This window comes from Rhinopithecus roxellana, chromosome 8 (genome assembly GCF_007565055.1).
Source record: "Rhinopithecus roxellana isolate Shanxi Qingling chromosome 8, ASM756505v1, whole genome shotgun sequence".
Classification (NCBI taxonomy): domain Eukaryota; kingdom Metazoa; phylum Chordata; class Mammalia; order Primates; family Cercopithecidae; genus Rhinopithecus; species Rhinopithecus roxellana.
This window is the reverse complement of record NC_044556.1, coordinates 5,196,602-5,214,983: the sequence shown is the minus strand read 5'-3', so window position 1 is coordinate 5,214,983 and position 18,382 is coordinate 5,196,602. Positions and strand designations below refer to the sequence as shown.

Below are 18,382 nucleotides of genomic sequence, written 5' to 3'. Positions count from 1 at the left end.
CTGATTGTGATGTGATAAAAGGCTTACGACCAGGGCAGGGAGCAGCTGCTGGGCAGCCTTAGACAACCATCAAGCAGCCAGGACAGAGAGGGGCAGAGCAAGTCAGTGTTGGCGCCCCTGCCTCAGACCCCTATCATCTTGGGGAACAGTAGCCCAGAGGTTCAGGAAGATGTTAACTTAAATGTTCAGGGTGCCCCAGTCTGTTCAGCATGGCTGAAATCCACACTCCGTATGCTTCCTTGAAGAAACTGTTATCTTTACTCAATGGCTTCGTGGCTGTAAGTATGTCACAATCCAGGCCCCTGGTTTGTTGCAGCCCTTCCTCCACGGTCAGCTCCCTGAAAGACAGAAATAAGTTGATCCAAATTGGCATCGAGATCTGTGGTTCCCTAGAGAAGCAGGGGGGATGTAGGGCAGACGGAGGAGGACGAGCAGGGAGCTTTGGGACCTGCCATCAACCCAGAGCTGGTGAAATCCAGCACAGATGAGTGTGATCTGGGGGAGCCCAGGTGGGTGATGGAAGAGCTTGGCTCCAGGTCAAATCCTGCAGCTGACCAAGTTGTTTGGGAAGGCCAGGAGAAAAGGTTATTTTCTGAATCTTTTAAATTTGTCAAGACATTTTTTTCCTTACCACACAAGTAACCTGAAATGTACATTGCTAAGGAATTGCCAGGCCGGGCATGGTGGCTTACACCTGTAATCCCAACACTTCGGGAGGCCAAGGCTGGCGGATCACGAGGTCAGGAGTTCGAGACCAGCCTTGGCCAATATGGGGAAACCCTGTCTCTACTAAAAATACCAAAAAAAATTAGATGGGCGTGGTGGCACACACCTGTAATCCCAGCTACTCAGGAGGCTGAGGCATGAGAAACACTTGAACCTGGGTGGCAGAGGTTGGCAGTGAGCCAAGATTGCGCCATTGCACTCCAGCTTGGGCAACACAGAGAGACTCCGTCTTGATAAAAAAAAAAAAAAAAAAAAAAAAAAAAAAAAGAAGTAATTGTCTTCATTGTAGCATAGTCTAAGGAAAACCTGCCAGGAAAGAGAAGGAAATGAAATAGCACTCCTCCTCTTCACTTGTATTGTAACATTTTAAAGAGAATTAAGGCCGGGTGTGGTGACTCAAGCCTGTAATCCCAACACTTTGGGAGGCCAAGATGGGCAGATCCCTTGAGCCAGGAGCTCAAGATGACTATAGTGAGATCCCCATCTCTATTTAAAATAAATAAATAAATAAAGTGTTACTGGAACATGGCCATGCTCACTTATATGCAGATTGTGAACAGCTGCTTTTGGGCTACACCAACAGAACCGCATAGTTTCAACAGACACCCTAAGGCCTGCAGAGTCCACAACATCTGGGTTTTTCAGAAAAAAAAAAAAAAAAAAAATTACTAATCCCTGTCCTATGACATTATTTATTTTATTTTATTTTTTATTTTATTTTATTTTGAGTCGGAGTCTTGCTCTGTCACGCAGGCTGGAGTGCAGTGGCATGATCTCAGCTCACTGCAACCTCTCCCTCCCGGGTTTAAGCGATTCTTCTGCCTCAGTCTCCTGAGTAGCTGGGACTACAGGCGCCCGCCACCATGCCTGGCTAATTTTGTATTGTTAGTAGAGACAGGGTTTCGCCATGTTGGCCAGGCTGGTCTTGAACTCCTGACCTCAGGTGATCTGCCTGCTTCGGCCTCCCAAAGTGCTGGGATTATAGGCGTGAGCCACTGGCCTATTTTATTTTTTGAGACAGGGTCTTGATCTGTCATTCAGGTTAGAGTACAGTGGCACAGTCATAAGTCGCTGGAGCCTCGACCTCATGGGCTAAAGTGATCCTCCCACTGCAGACACCTGAGTAGCTGAGACTACAGGCACGCACTACCATGCCCAGCTTTTTTTTTTTTTTTTTTTTTTTTTTTTTTTGTGCGATGGGGAGAGGGTACAGATGAGGTCCTACCAACCTGGTCTTGAACTTCTGGGCTTCCAAAGTGCTGGGATTACAGGCATGAGCCACTGCACTCACCCAGTTCTATTTGTACACAACTAACAGATTACTTTTCTTCCTTTCTGATTTCTGTTCTAAAGATGTCTGGCATCCTCCTCGTCGGCCTGGGCATTGGTGGTAAATGTGGAGGGGCCTCCCTGACGAGTGTCCTCGGGCTGTCCTCCGCATATCTCCTTCACGTTGGCAACCTGTGCCTGGTGATGGGATGTGTCACGGTACTGCTTAGCTGTGCCGGGTGGTATGGAGTGGCTAAAGAGAGAAGAGGCATGCTCTTATTTGTAAGTTGGATCTGCACACAGACCCCAAAACTGCCTCCCCACACATACAAATCTTTTTTTTTTTTTTTTTTTTTTTGAGACAGAGTCTCGCTTTGTCACCCAGGCTGGATGCAGTGGCACGATCTCAGCTCACTGCAACCTCTGCCTCCCAGGTTCAAGTGATTCTTCTGCCTCAGTCTCCCAAGTAGCTGGGATTACAGGCGCCCACCACCATGCCCTGCTAAGTTTTGTATTTTTAGTAGAGACAGGGTTTCGCCATGTTGGCCAGGCTGGTCTTGAACTCCTGACCTCGTGATCTGCCCGCCTCGGCCTCCCTAAGTGCTGGGATTACAAGTGTGAGCCACTGCGCCTGGTCTTGAATTGTTTCAAACTAGAGAGGCCAGGGTGGCCTGGGGTGGAGGATCGGGGGAACAGAGACAGCCCCTCCCCTGCAGGGTACAAGGTCAGGAGGAGGCTGAGCAGGCTCCCAGACCCTCTCTCCCACTGTGTGTCTTTTAGTGCATCCTGTCAATGGTTATTGTCCTCATCGTGGAAGTCACAGCTGCCACAGTGGTCCTTCTTTTCTTTCCAATTGTAAGTACAGCCCTGCTCCTCCCACGTAGCATTAGAAAGATAAAGAACCAAAGCCGGGCGTGGTGGCTCATGCCTGTAATCCCAGCACTTTGGGAGGCTGAGTCGGGTGGATCACCTGAGGTCATGAGTTCGAGACCATCCTGGCCAACATGGTGAAACCCTGTCTCTACTAAAAATACAAAAAATTAGCCGGGCGTGGTGGTGGGCGCCTGTAGTCCCAGCTACTCGGGAGGCTGAGGCAGGAGAATGGCGTGAACCCGGGAGGCGGAGCTTGTAGTGAGCTGAGATTGTGCCACTGCTCCAGCCCGAGCAAAAGAGCAAGACCCCGTCTCAAAAAAAAAAAAAAAAGATACAGAACCAATAGAAGTCCGCCTCTCCCTGCCAGGCACCCACGATCAATTGTGGGGACCCATTGATGAAGGGGCCCATCACACGTGCCACTTTCAATGGAGTGAGAAGCTGAAATCCTCAGCCTGCCTTTCCAAGGCCTCACAAAGCCTGTCGAGTTCATTTAGTTCATCTCTCTTGGGTTTGGTGGCAGGAGAAGGGGAGATGATCAGAAGTGTTTGCATATTGACTGGGGTTTGAAATGTATTCAAAATAGAGAGACAATTTAGCAAAATCCATCCAAATGACAAAAGCTTCAGCAGTTTGACCTGGCCGTCCCATCTCTGGGAATTATTCAAGGGCTCACTTGCTGGTGTGCAGAACCACATTCATGCCAGGGCATGTGAAAGATTGCAAGGAGGGCCAGGCGCGGTGGCTCACGCTTGTAATCCCAGCACTCTGGGAGACCGAGGCAAGTGGATCACAAGGTCAGGAGATCGAGACCAGCCTGGCCAACACGGTGAAACCCCGTCTGTACTAAAAATGCAAAAAAACTAGCCAGGCGTGGTGGTGCATGCCTGTAATCCCAGCTACTCAGGAGGCTGAGGCAGGAGAATCGCTTGAACCCAGGAGCCAGAGGTTGCAGTGAGGTGAGATTGTGCCATTGCCCTCCAGCCTGGACAAGAGTGAAACTCTGTCTCAAAAAAAAAAAAAAAAAAAAAGAAAGAAAGAAAAAAGAAAGATTGCAAAGAACCTAGTGAGTATGAATAAGGGTTTAGGTGAGTTAAAATACATCCATACAGTGGAATACTGTACATCAGGTACAGGGAAGGAGGCGGCTCTCTGGGCACCAGATGGAATGCTCTCCAGGGTAGATTGCTGTCTTCATTGGCATCCTCCCCAGAGGCTGACCCTGAAACAAGAATTCAAAGGCATGTGGTTTGTTTGGGAGGTGATCCCAGAAAACACCTGCAGGGGACATAGCAAATGAGGCAGGCAAGGGAAGACAGCCCACAAAAGGGGATGCTGGGCACAGCATAGAACATGCACCTAAGTTATTCCACTCAAGTGGAGAGGGAGTTGGGATGTTGATCCACCAACTCCCACCAGCCATTGATGGAGGTCTGCTCCCAGGGGGCACGTGGGCTCAGAGGCCAGAGAATCCTCACTTGCTGGCACTAGGGAGCCAGACCAGTGGGCACAGAACTGACAAGGGCCACAGAGTTATGAGCAGCTCACCAAGAGCCCCTGGTACTCCTGTCGAGAACAGCCAGATGCAGAAAAATGAGTGCAGCATAAACCAAGGAGGAAGAATAGTGAAAATATACTTTGCTTTGACACACATAGAAGAACATCTCTTTGGGGACACAGGAAACAGTTAACAGTCATTGGCATGGAGTGGGAGGAAATTTTTGGCTGGGAGGAAGAGGTGGGAGAGAGACTTTTCATGGTCTACCCTTCTGTGCATTGTCAATTTCGAACCACGTGCCTCTATCATCACTTTGCGAAAGGATTTTTTAAACCTTTATTTAAAAAACAGAAAATTAAATGTGCCCCTTTTGTGCAGAGAGAGATTCCGTGGAGATGCTATTCAATTCTTTAATGGAGTTACAGCCACATCGTGGGTGCAGCAGGGTGTGGGCGATTCCAAAGAGGAGATGATTCAAATTCGTGTGTGACGGGTACAGAGAGAGACGCTTGGCTCCAGACCCACGCGTCTCCCTGTTTCCCTCTCTTGGGCGGGGTGGGGGCACAGTAGCCTCCGTGTGTCTTCCTCTAGCACAGACCCATGAGCTGAGGGTAGGAAAAATGAAGGCAGCACGGGGAAGCCCCCACCTCCCACTCTATCCTCAAGAACCTCTGCCAATGAACGGGCCACTCTTGCTAGTTGGGGTACTGACCGCTTCCTGTCCCATCTGTGAGGTTCGAGATGTGGTCTTGGAGCACACCTTCGTGACCCTGAGGAACAATTACAGAGGTTACAACGAGCCAGACGACTATTCTACACAGTGGAACTTGGTCATGGAGAAGGTGAGGCTCACTTAAAAAAAAAAAAAAAGCGTGGTAAAAGGTACACAACATGAGCGGGCAAAGTGGCTCACACCTGTACTCCCAGCACTTTGGGAGGCCGAGGTGGGAGGATCACCTGAGGCCAGAAGTTTGAGACCAGCCTGACCAACATGGGGAAACCCCGTCTCTACTAAAAATACAAAAATTACCTCCATGTGGTGGCAGGCATCTGTAGTCCCAGCTACTCAGCAGGCTGAGGCAGGAGAATCGCTTGAACCTGGGAGGCGGAGGTTGCAGTGAGTTGAGATCGCACCACTGCATTCCAGCCTGGGCAACAGAGGGAGTCTCTTTAAAAAAAAAAAAAAAGAAAAAAAGAGCCAGTCATAGTGGCGCCTGCTTGTGGTCCCAGCTACTCAGGAGGCTGAGGTGGGAGGATTGCTTGAGTCCAGGAAGTCAAGGCTGCAGCGAGCTATGATGGCGCCACTGCACTCCAGCCTGGGTGACAGAGCGAGACTCTGTTTCAAAAAAGAAAAAAGATTTAAAAAAAGATACACAAATGAAATGTATCGTTTAACAATTTTTTTTTTTTTTTTTTTTTTGAGTTGGAGTCTCCTTCTGTCACCTAGGCTGGAGTGCAGTGGTGCAATCTCAGCTCGCTGCAACCTCCACCTCCCGGGTTCAAGCAGTTCTCCTGTCTTAGCCTCTCAAGTCGCTGGGATTAGAGGCACCCACCACCACACCTGGCTAATTTTTGTTTTTTTAGTAGAGACGGGGCTTCACCATATTGGTCAGGCTGGTCTTGAACTCCTGGCCTCAGGTGATCCGCCCGCTTCGGCATCCCAGATTTCTGGGATTACAGGCATAAGCCACTGTGCCCGGCCTAAAATTTTTAGTAGAGATCTTTCAGCATGTTGCCCAGGCTGGTCTTGAACTCCTGGGCTCAAGGGATCTGCCTGCCTAGTCTTCCTAAAGTGCTAAGATTTTAACTGTGAACCACCGTGCCCAGCCCTATTTATTAAAAAAAAAAAAAAAAAAGCCAGGCGCGGTGGCTCAAGCCTGTAATCCCAGCACTTTGGGAGGCCGAGACGGGCGGATCACGAGGTCAGGAGATCGAGACCATCCTGGCTAACACGGTGAAACCCCGTCTCTACTAAAAAATACAAAAAACTAGCTGGGCGAGGTGGCGGGCGCCTGTAGTCCCAGCTACTCCGGAGGCTGAGGCAGGAGAATGGCGTAAACCCGGGAGGCAGAGCTTGCAGTGAGCTGAGATCCGGCCACTGCACTCCAGCCCGGGCGAGAGGGAGACTCCGTCTCAAAAAAAAAAAAAAAAAAAAAAAAGTTTTGCTCGCTATGTTGCCCAGGCTGGTCTTGAACTCCTGACCTGAAGTGATCTTCCCGAATTGGCCTCTCAAAGTGTTGGCATTATAGGCATGAGTCACCGCAACTGGCTGATGCCTTTCTGCATGCTGGTTTTGGCTTCCCAAGCTTGTGATGGTACAGAATGTCTCTCTTTCATTCATTCATACAGTCCTCCCACGAATATTTATTCAGTATCTGTTATGAGTCAGGCACTGTTTAGGGTTTTTGTTAGGGCACAAAAAGATCCTTGTCGGTGCTGGGCACAGTGGCTCACGCCTGTAATCCCAGCACTTTGGGAGGCTGAGGCGGGTGGATCACCTGAGGTTAGCAGTTCGAGACCAGCCTGGCCAACATAGCGAAACCCCATCTCTACTAAAAATACAAAAATTAGTTGGGCATGGTGGTGCATGCCTGTAATCCCAGCTACTCGGGAGGCTGAGGCAGGAGAATTGCTTGAACCCGGGAGGTGGAGGATAGCTGAGATTACAGGCGTGCACCACCATACCTGGCTAATTTTTGTATTTCTAGTAGAGACAGGATTTCACCATGTTGGCCCCATCTCTACTAAAAATTCAAAAATTAGCCAGGCGTGGGGGCATGCGCCTGTAATCCCAGCTTCTCAGGAGGCTGAGGCAGGAGAATCACTGAGGAGTTCAGCTTTTTTTGTTTTTAGAGACAGGGTCTTGCTCTGTTGTCCAGGCTGGAATGTAGTGGTGTGATCATAGCTCACTGCAGCCTTGATCTCCCGGGCTCAAGCGATCCTCCAGCCTCAGCCTCCTGAGTAGCTGGGACTACAGGCCATCTGCCACCATGCCTGGCTAATTTTTGTATTTTTTGCCGAGATGGGGTCTCACCCTGTTGCCCAGGCTAGGAGTTCAGCTTTTACCCTGAGTGAGATGGGAGCCAGGGAGGGTTCTGAGCTGTGATAGGATGTTTGTAAGAGGACATTTAGCACAGTCTCTGGAATATTGTGACCACACTGGACAGTAGCCATGGTAACCATGATTTCTGATGTGTTTATTATATTATTATTTTAAAGAGACTCTCCAAGTATTTCTTCTCTCTATAGCTAAAGTGCTGTGGGGTGAATAACTACACAGATTTTTCTGGCTCTTCCTTCGAAATGACAACGGGCCACACCTACCCCAGGGGTTGCTGTAAATCCATCGGAACTGTGACCTGTGATGGACGCAATGTGTCTACAAACGTCATCCACCAGAAGGTAACTGGAGATTTTGTGTGTTGCCTTGACAGACCCCTGAGGGCTGGTGACTTTATTTTTATCTTATTTTGAGACAGAATTTCACTCTTGTTGCCCAGGCTGGAGTGCAATGGTGCAGTCTCGGCTCACTGCAACCTCCACCTCACAGGTTCAAGTGATTCTCCCGCCTCAACCTCCCAAGTAGCTGGGATCAAAGGCATGTGCCACCAACACACCTGGCTAATTTTGTATTTTTAGTAGAAATGGGGTTTTACCATGTTGGCCAGGCTGGTCTCGAACCTCAGGTGATCCACCCACCTCGGCCTCCCAAAGCGCTGGGATTACAGGCATGAGCCACTGCACCCAGCCTTTTTATTTATTTATTTGTTTATTTTGCGATGGGGTCTCACTGTGTCTCCCAGGTTGGAGTGCAGTGGTGCCATCTTGGCTCACTGCAACCTCCGCCTCCTGGGTTCAAGCGAGTCTCCTGCCTCAGTCTCCCAAGTAGCTGGGATTACAGGTATGTGCCACCACGCCTGGCTGATTTTTGTATTTTTAGTAGAGATGGGGTTTCATCATGTTGGCCAGGCTGGTCTCAGCTCAAGTGAACTCCTGAGCTCAAGTGATCCTCCCACCTCGGCCTCCCAAAGTGCTGGGATTACAGGCATGAGCCACCACACCTGGCCTTATTTTTAGTTTTTAGAGATAGGGTCTCACTCTGTTGCCCAGGCAGGAGTGCAGTGGTGTGATCATGGCTCAATACAGCCTCAAACTCCTGGGCTCAAGTGATCCTCCTGCCTCAGTCTCCCAAGTAGCTGGGATCACAGGCACGTGCCACCATGCCTGGCTAATTTTTTAAAATTTTTATTAGAGGCCGGGCGCGGTGGCTCAAGCCTGTAATCCCAGCACTTTGGGAGGCCGAGACGGGCGGATCACGAGGTCAGGAGATCGAGACCATCCTGGCTAACACGGTGAAACCCCGTCTCTACTAAAAAATACAAAAAACTAGCCGGGCGAGGTGGCGGGCGCCTGTAGTCCCAGCTACTCGGGAGGCTGAGGCAGGAGAATGGCGTGAACCCGGGAGGCGGAGCTTGCAGTGAGCCGAGATCCGGCCACAGCACTCCAGCCTGGGCGACAGAGCGAGACTCCGTCTCAAAAAAAAAAAAAAAAAAAAAAAAAAAAAAAATTTTATTAGAGACGGGGTCTTAGTATGTTGCCTAGGCTGGTCTCAAACTCCTGACCTCAAGTGATCCTCCTGCCTCAGCCTCTCAAAATGCTGGGATTACAGGCATGAACCACCACACCCAGCCTGCTAACTTTAATAAAAATGGCTTCTTTGGGGGGACCTCTGCAAAGCGGGTCAGGGAGAAAGAAATCAGCTCCTATTGAGTGTTCAGCTTATTTTGACAACACAGCTCAGGGACTTACGGTTACCTTCTCTTAGAAACTGAGGCTTGGGGAGGGGACATCACTAGGTCAAGATCACAGAGCTTTGGCAGAGTTGGAATTTGAAGCCACATTGGCCTGAGTCCATTGCCAGCACCACACTACCTGCCCTCCAGAGACCTTAAATGGAGCAGTAACCATGAAAAGTGATCATCCTAGCGGGAGAGAGGGCCAGCCACGTGATGGAACACTCACTTTGTCAGTTTTGTCCCATCATGTCCCTTGAGGTGGGGAACTACTCTTGTCTCATTTTGCAGATGAGGAAATTGAGGCACAGAGAGTTTCTTGTGTCCAGGGAGTGGTGAGCTGGGTTTCAAGCCCCACCCCAGTTACCCCTTAACTTCTGCCATGAGTAATGAGCACAGAGATCTTCTGTGAGGGAAGAAATAGAAATCAGAGCTGCGGCAACATAGCAAAGTCCCCACCACAACAACAACAAAAATTTTTTTTGAGACGCAGTCTAGCTCTATCACCCAGGTTGGAGTGCAGTGGCGCAATCTCAGCTCACTGCAGCCTCTGCCTCCTGGGTTCAAGCGATTCTCCTGCCTCAGCCTCCCGAGTGGCTGGGATTACAGGCTTGTGACACCACGGCCGGTTAATTTTTGCATTTTTAGTAGAGACAGGATTTTACCATGTTGGTCAGGCTGGTCTTGAACTCCTGACCTCAGGTGATCCACCCACCTCGGCCTCCCAAAGTGCTAGGATTACAGGCATGATCCACCCTGCCTGGCCAAACACATTTTTTTATATTAGCTGAGTGTGGTGGCACATGCCTAAAGTCCCAGCTATTCTGGTGGTTGAGGCGAGAGGATCACTGAAGTCCAGTTGTTCAAGACCACCCTTGGCAACATAGCAAGATGCCGTTTTTACAAAAAATTTAAAAATCAGCTGGGCATGGTGGTGTGAACCTGTAGTCCCAGCTAACTGGGAGGCTGAGGCAGGAGGATCGATTGAGCCCAGGAGGTCAAGGCAACAGTGAGCCGTGACTGTGCCGCTGCACTCCAACCCGGGCCACAGAGCAAGACCCTTCTCTAAAATAGAAAAAAAAAAAAGAAGAAGAAATACGAATCATTCATTCCTTCATTTGCACTGAATGGCTCCTGCAAGGAAATAGGCCCTGTGGAAAATCAGCCAGGCTGAGTCCCAGGCAGGGGCCTCAGAGACAGACACGGGCCAGACACTGGCCCACTGGGGCCTGCACAAACTGCCTGTCACCTCCTAACCTTTCCCCCTTGCTCACTCTGTTCCGGCCGTGCTGGCCTCCTTGCTACTGCTCAGAAACACCAGGCACATGCCTGCCTCACGACCTTTGCACAGGCTGTACCTCTGCCTAGAATGCTCTTCTTTCACGTCTTCCTAACTCTCAAGTCTTTACTCAATTGGCACTTTCTCCGTGAGGCTGTTCTGACTTCCCATCTATAAAAGGATCCCTCATCCCAACGATCATGCTCTGTCTTCATATCCCGTTTCTGTGTCTTTCTAGCATTTATCACCACTTTACAGTATTATCACTACGCTTGCCATTAGCTGTTCTCCCCATTCAAAGGGCAGCCCCCTGAGGGCAGGAATTTTGTCTGTTTTATACATTGCTCGGTTGCCACTGTCCAATTCAGTGCCAGGCACTCAAATATCTATTATGTGGCTAAGTGTGATGGCTCATGCCTGTAATCCCAGCACTTTAGGAGGCCAAGGCAGGAGGATCACTTGAGGCCTTGAGGCCAGGAGTTCAAGACCAGCCTGAACAACATAGCAAGACCCCCATCTTCATAAAAAATTTACAAATCAACTGGGTGTGGCATTGTGCGCCTGTAATTTCTGCTGCTTGGGAGGCTGACGCAGGAGGACCGCTTGAGCCCAGGAGTTCGAGGCTGCAGTGAGCTATGGTCATGCCACTGCATCTGCATCTAATCTGAGTGACAGGACAAGACCTGATTTAAGAAAGAAAAAAAAAAACCTATTATGTGAAAGGGGGCACTGCACAGTGACAACAGCAAGTGCAATGTGGCCCAAGCCTCCAGAGGTGAGATGTGCCAGGGGCCTAGAAGAGGGAGCAACTCTAGAAGTGCAGGAAGGAGGCCGGGTGCGGTGGCTCACGCCTGTAATCCCAGCACTTTGGGAGAATGAGGTGTGTGGATCACCTGAGGTCAGGAGTTCACCAACATGGTGAAACCCCATCTCTACTACAAATACAAAAATTAGCCAGGCGTGGTGGTGGGAGCCTGTAACTCCAGCTACTTGGGAGGCTGAGGCAGGAGAATTGCTTGAACCCGGGAGGTGGAGGTTGCTGTGAGCCAAGATCGTGCCATTGCGCTCCAACCTGGGCAACAAGAGTGAAACTCCGTCTCAAAAATAAAATAGTGCAGGAAGGAGAGAGGATGCCCTGCCTGTGCACTTTGCCTGGTCTCCTAATATCTCTGAGCCTCAGTTTCCTCATCAGTAAAGTGGAGGAAAGAAGAGTACCCAAATCATGGGGTTATAGTGAGAAATGAGTAAGAAAATATGTGGACCAAGAAGCCACTGAATACATGTCAGCTGTTCTGTTCATATGTAAAGAGCACTTAAAAATAACTAACAGTTATTGAATGCTGGCTACATGTCAGGCCACTGCAATGTACTTCATGTAGATTCCTTCTTTCATATTTATATATTCATTTAGAGACAGGTTCTTGCTCTGTCATCCAGGCTGAGTACAGTGGTGCAAACATGGCTCACTGCAGCCTTGACCTCCCAGGCTCAAACGACCCTCCCGTCTCAGCCCCCAATAATCTGGGACTACAGGCACACACCACCACAACGGCTAATTTTTGTATTTTTTGTAGAGACGGGGTTTCACTATGTTGTCCAGGCCAATCTCGAACTCCTGGGCTCAGGGAAGCTGTTAGCCTCGGCCTCTCAGAGTGCTGGGATTACAGGCGTGAGCCATCGTGCCTGGCCTTATTTATTATTTATTTAGAGATGGAGTCTTGCTCTGTCGACAGGCTGGAGTGCAGTGGCACAATCTTGACTCATGGCAACCTCCGATTCCCTGGTTCAAGTGATTCTCCTGCCTCAGCCTCCCGAGTAGCTGGGATTACAGGCGCCGCCACCTTGCCTGGCTATATATATATATATATATATATATTTTTTTTTTTTTTTTGAGACGGAGTCTCGCTCTGTTGCCCAGGCTGGAGTGCAGTGGCCGGATCTCAGCTCACTGCAAGCTCCGCCTCCCGGGTTCACGCCATTCTCCTGCCTCAGCCTTCCGAGTAGCTGGGACTACAGGCGCCCGCCACCTCGCCCGGCTAGTTTTTTGTATTTTTTAGTAGAGACGGGGTTTCACCGTGTTAGCCAGGATGGTCTCGATCTCCTGACCTCGTGATCCGCCCGTCTCGGCCTCCCAAAGTGCTGGGATTACAGGCTTGAGCCACCGCGCCCGGCCGCCTGGCTATATTTTTGTATTTTTTGTAGAGATGGGGTTTCACCATGTTGGCCAGTATGGTCTTGATCTCCTGACCTCATTATCCGCCTGCCTCCGCCTCCCAAAGTGCTAGGATCATAGGCATGAGCTACCGCGCCCAGCCTATTTATTTTTGAGACAGGATGTTGCTCTGTCCCCTGGGCTGGCGTGCAGTGGCATGATCATGGCTCACTGAAGCCTCAACCGGCTGGGCTCAAGCGATCCTCCTGCCCCAATCTCTCAAGTAGCTGGGACTACAGCCGCACGCCAGGCTGATATTTAAATTTTTTATAGAGAGGAAGTCCCACTATGTTACTCAGACTGGTCTTGCACTCCTGGGCTCAAGTGATCCTCCCGTCTTGGCTTCCCAAAATGCTGGGATTATAGACATGAGCTACCATGGCTGGCCTTTGATTCTTTTACTCCTCACAAAGTTCATGTAAGGCAGATCCAGTGGGTACCATTTATAGATGGGAAAATGGAGGTACAGAGAGGTATAGTGACTTCTCCAAGGTCATACAGCTAGTAATAATCAAGGATGTCCAACCACACTTAATCGTCACACTGGAACATTAGCACAGAGAAGTAGAAGGGAATCATCGTTACGTTCTGTTGGGGGAATGAGGAGGACAGGGAAGATGCTAGGGTGGCAGGGGGCGGGTGGCAGTCAAATGAGATGGAGGGAAGGCCCTCATGGCTCTCTCCCCTTCACCTCAAAGAATCTGGGAGGCATCTGGGTGGCCCAGGGAGTTGGGGTTGATGGGGATTTGCAATCCATGAGCCCCTAACCAGTTCCTGCTTGTTTTGGCATTTGTTTCCTCAGGGCTGTTTCCATAAACTCCTCAAAATCACCAAGACTCAGAGCTTCACCCTGAGTGGGGGCTCTCTGGGAGCTGCAGCTATACAGGTAAGACCCGGCCTCCCTAGGGGATACTGAGCTGTTTTATTAAGGACCTACTGTATGCCAAACACTGTTCTGGTCACTGGGACACAGCAGTGAGCAAAATACAAAACTTAAAAAAGAAAAGAAAAGAAATAAACTCAACAAAGAAGAGCAAACTAAACCCAAATCAAGCAGAAGGAAGATACTAGAGTGAAAATAAATGAAATGGAGAAAATCAATAAAACCAAAATTTGATTCTTTTTTTTTTTTGAGGCGGAGTCTCGCTCTGCCGCCCAGGCTGGAGTGCAGTGGCGGGATCTCAGCTCACTGCAAGCTCCGCCTCCCGGGTTTATGCCATTCTCCTGCCTCAGCCTCCCGTGTAGCTGGGACTACAAGCGCCCGCCAACTCGCCCGGCTAGTTTTTTTTTTTTTTTTTTTTTTCTTTTTCTTTTTGAGACAGAGTCTCGCTCTGCCGCCCAGGCTGGAGTGCAGTGGCCGGATCTCAGCTCACTGCAAGCTCCGCCTCCCGGGTTGACGCCATTCTCCTGCCTCAGCCTCCCGAGTAGCTGGGACTACAGGCGCCCGCCTCGTCGCCCGGCTAGTTTTTCGTATTTTTTAGTAGAGACGGGGTTTCACCATGTTAGCCAGGATGGTCTCGATCTTCTGACCTCGTGATCCGCCCGTCTCGGCCTCCCAAAGTGCTGGGATTACAGGCTTGAGCCACCGCCCCCGGCCTGTTTTTTGTATTTTTTAGTAGAGACGGGGTTTCGCCGTGTTAGCCAGGATGGTCTCGATCTCCTGACCTCGTGATCCACCTGTCTCGGCCTCCCAAAGTGCTGGGATTACAGGCTTGAGCCACTGCGCCCGGTCCAAAATTTGATTCTTTGAAAAGATAAAACAGGTAGGGCATAATGACTCAGCCTGTAATTCTAGCACTTTGGGAGGCTGAGGCAGGAGGACTGCTTGAACCCAGGAGTTCGAAATCAGCCTGGACAACATAGTGAGACCACCCATTTCTACAAAAACAAAAATTAAAAAATTATCCAGGTGTGGTGGCACATTCTTGTAGTCCCAGCTACTTGGGGGGCTGAGGCAGGGGGATCACTTGAGCCTGGGATATCAAGGCTAGTGAGGCATGATTGTGTCACTGCACTCCATCCTGAGTGACAGAGTGAGATCATGTCACAAAAAAAAAAAGATAAAATTGATAGAACTTGAGTAGACTGACGGGGGAAAAAAAGGGAAAGATTACTCAAATTACTAAATTAGGAATGAAAGAGAGACATCACTACTGACCTTACAGAAATAAAGCAACTATAAGGGAAAAGTGTGAACCTGTATGCCAATAAATGAACCTAGATGAAACAAATTCCTAAACACAAACTACCAAAACTGACTCAAGAAGAAATAGAGTATCTAAATAGATCTACAACAAGTAATGAGTATCTAAATAGATCTACAACAAGTAATGTGACCAACACGGTGAAACACTGTCTCTACTAAAAATATAAAAATTAGCTGGGCGTGGTGATGCACACCTGTAATCCCAGTTACTCGGGAGGCTGAGGCAGGAGAATCACTTGAATCTGGGAGGTGGCGTTTACAGTGAGCCAAGATTGCACCACTGCACTTCAGCCTTGGTGACAGAGCAATACTCCAGTCTCAAAAAAAAAAAAAAAAAGAAAAAATTATTATATCTTAATAAAAAGACAAGTAACCCAACTAAAATGGACAAAGGATTTGAATAGAAATTTTTATCCAAAGAAGGCATACAGATGGCCAGTAATCATGAAAAAATGCTCTACCACCATCAGTCATTAGGGAAATGCAAACAAAAACACTTTATTCCCACTAGGAAGGCTGAAATAAGAAAGACAATAATAAGTGTTGACAAGGATGTGGAGATATTTGAACACTTACACATTGTTGGTGAGACTGTAAAATGGTGAAGCCGGCCGGGCGCGGTGGCTCAAGCCTGTAATCCCAGCACTTTGGGAGGCCGAGACGGGTGGATCGCGAGGTCAGGAGATCGAGACCAACCTAGCTAACACGGCGAAACCCCGTCTCTACTAAAAAATACAAAAAAATTAGTCGGGCGAGGTGATGGGCGCCTGTAGTCCCAGCTACTCGGGAGGCTGAGACAGGAGAATGGCGTGAACCCGGGAGGCGGAGCTTGCAGTGAGCTGAGATCACGACACTGCACTCCAGCCTGGGCAACAGAGCGAGACTCCGTCTCAAAAAAAAAAAAAAAAAAAAAATGGTGAAGCCACTTCCTAAAATGTTAAACATAGAATTATTATTTGTACCAGTAATTTCTCTCTTATGTTTATAATCCAAGATAATTGAAGACATGTATCCATACAAAAACTTTTATGTGAATGCTCATAGCAGGATTATTCATAATAATCAAAAAGTAGATAAAAAGTTATGTGGCAGTGGAGTCTGGGGAATATGGTCTGTAGGGTTCCAGGGAGGGCCAAAGTGGAGAGGATGGGCCAGGCACGGTAGTTCACGCCTGTAATCCCAGCACTTCGGGAGGCCGAGGTGACTGGATCACCTGAGGTCAGGAGCTCGAGACCAGCCTGACCAACATGGTGAAACCCCGTCTCCACTGAAAATACAGAAATTAGCCGAGCGTGGTGCTGGGTACCTGTAATGCCAGCTACTTGGGAGGCTGAGGCAGGAGAATTGCTTGAACCTGGGAGGTGGAGGTTGCAATGAGCCAAGATAGTGCCACTGCACTCCAACCTGGGCAACAGAGTGAGACTCCTTCTTAAATAAATAAATAAATAAATAAATAAATGGAGATGAATGCACTGTAACCACAGTGGCTCCAACTTAGCCTAGGCGGTTCTTCAGCCATCTGTAAAACCCTGCCCCTCACCTTTCTGGAACAGGATGCTCCCCTTGCCCCCGTAACTCCAGTATGATTCTGGTTTGGAGATCTCTAGCATTGGATCCATGTTTCTCTCTTCACCCATTTCAGTTGCCAGGAATTCTTGCCACTTTGCTGCTGTTTATCAAGTTGGGCTAACACCTAGGCCTAGAGAAGATGAGACACCTGGGCCCACCTGGCTGCTGGAGAGTCAGTCTCAGTTTTATTTGTCTGTGGCACTTACTGCTTCTGGAGGGGAGACTGTTAATAAAAGATTTGGGAAACACCTGTCCAGCCTGACTCCTTTCTCCTTACTTTCATTTTTGGCAATGATTTTACCTCAAAATACCTGAATGAGAGGCTATGTCTTTTCTCAAACAACTTTCCTGTTTTGTAAATTATTATTGGGGTGTGTATGTGTGTGTGTTTTCTCGAGAGAGTCTTGCTGTGTTGCCAGGCTGGAGTTCAATGGCACGATCTTGGCTCACTGTAACCTCCTCTGGGGTTCAAGCAATTCTCCTGCCTCAGTCTCCCAAGTAGCTGGGATTACAGGTACTTGCTACCATGCCCAGCTAATTTTTTGTAGGTTTAGTAGAGATGGGGTTTCACCATGTTGGCCAGGCTGGTCTTGAACTCCTGAGCCCAGGTGATCCACCTGCCTCAGCCTCACAAAGTGCTGGGATTACAGGCATGAGCCACTGCACCCAGCCAGTTTTGTAAATTATTCTGTGAAACATCTAGAACTTTCACAAAAGCCAAGAACATTCATCCAATGAAACATACACATATCACCCAGGTTCAACAATGCAAACATTTACATATTTGCTTTGTAAATCCCCTTTTTACCCTTGATAAAGTATTTTTCCATTTTTTAAAAATTGTATATATTTATAGGGTACAATGTGACATTTTGATATCTGCACACAATGTGGAATGATTAAATCAAGCTAATTAACATATCTATCAGCTCACTTATTTTTTTGTGGTGGTACATCTGTAACCCCAGCACTTTGGGAGGCCAAGGTAGGAGGATCACTTGAGCCCAGGAGTTTGCCCAGGAGTTTGAGACCAGCCTGGGCAACATAGCAAGACCCCCCCCGCCCTTTTTTTTTTTTGTGTGTGTGTTAACATGGAGACTTGTTCTGTCGCTCAGGCTGGAGTGCAGTGGTGTGATCTCAGCCTATTGCAACCTCCCCACATTCTGGGTTCAAGCAATTCTCCTGCTTCAGGCTCCCGTGTAGTTGGGATTACAGGCATCTGCCACCACACCCGGCTGATTTTTTGTATTTTCAGTAGAGATGAGGTTTCATCAGGCTGGTCTCAAACTCCTGACCTCAAGTGATCCGCCCGCCTCGGCCTCCCAAAGCGCTGGGAATACAGGCATGAGCCACTGTGCCTGGCCTGACTCCATCTCTACAAGATAACAACAACAAGAAAACCCTCCAAAAAACAAACCCCAGACAATGTCATTTCTTCCCTTCGTATTTCAGTACACGTCTCTAATAATATGTTCATTTGCATTCACAACCATAACACCATCATCACATCTAGGATCATTAACATTGCTTGTTTGGCCTCCCTTAATACCTAGGCCATCGTTGAGTTTACCTAATAGGCTCAAAAACTTTTTTTTTAACGGGACAGGGCCTCACTGTGTCACCCATGCTGGAGTGCAGTGATATGATTGTTGCTCAGGGTAACCTCTAACTTCTGGGCTCAAGGGAGTCTCCCACGTCAGCTTTCCGAGTACACGGGACTACAGGCATGCGCCGCCATGCCCAGCTAATTTTTCTTTTTTCCTTTTTTTTGAGACGGAGTCTCGCTTTGTTGCCCAGGCTGGAGTGCAGTGGCGTGATCTCGGCTCACTGCAAGCTCCGCCTTCTGGGTTCACGCCATTCTCCTGCCTCAGCTTCCCGAGTAGCTGGGACTACAGCACCTGCCACCACGCCCGGCTAATTTTTTTGTCTTTTTTAGTAGAGATAGGGTTTCACCGTG

The 18,382-nt window shown here is 48.8% G+C and overlaps 1 protein-coding gene across 1 annotated transcript; it reads left to right on the top strand.

The window, feature by feature from the left end:
* The first annotated feature begins 209 nt into the window (after positions 1–209).
* Positions 210–16,546, top strand: TSPAN16 (tetraspanin 16). The gene is made up of 7 exons (XM_010373719.2): positions 210–278; positions 2,080–2,277; positions 2,776–2,850; positions 5,101–5,208; positions 7,616–7,768; positions 13,453–13,536; positions 16,499–16,546. The coding sequence occupies exons 1-7, from the start codon at positions 210–212 to the stop codon at positions 16,544–16,546; spliced, it is 735 nt and encodes a 244-aa protein (XP_010372021.2).
* Positions 16,547–18,382: the final 1,836 nt, after the last annotated feature.

Bases quoted from the DNA above. Each gene is read 5' to 3' on its own strand.
- TSPAN16 (XM_010373719.2), top strand. From the start codon at position 210: ATGGCTGAAATCCACACTCCGTATGCTTCCTTGAAGAAACTGTTATCT. The intron at 5,209-7,615 runs GTGAGGCTCACT...TTCTCTCTATAG, and splicing joins GGAACTTGGTCATGGAGAAG to CTAAAGTGCTGTGGGGTGAA. The intron at 13,537-16,498 runs GTAAGACCCGGC...CACCCATTTCAG, and splicing joins TGGGAGCTGCAGCTATACAG to TTGCCAGGAATTCTTGCCAC.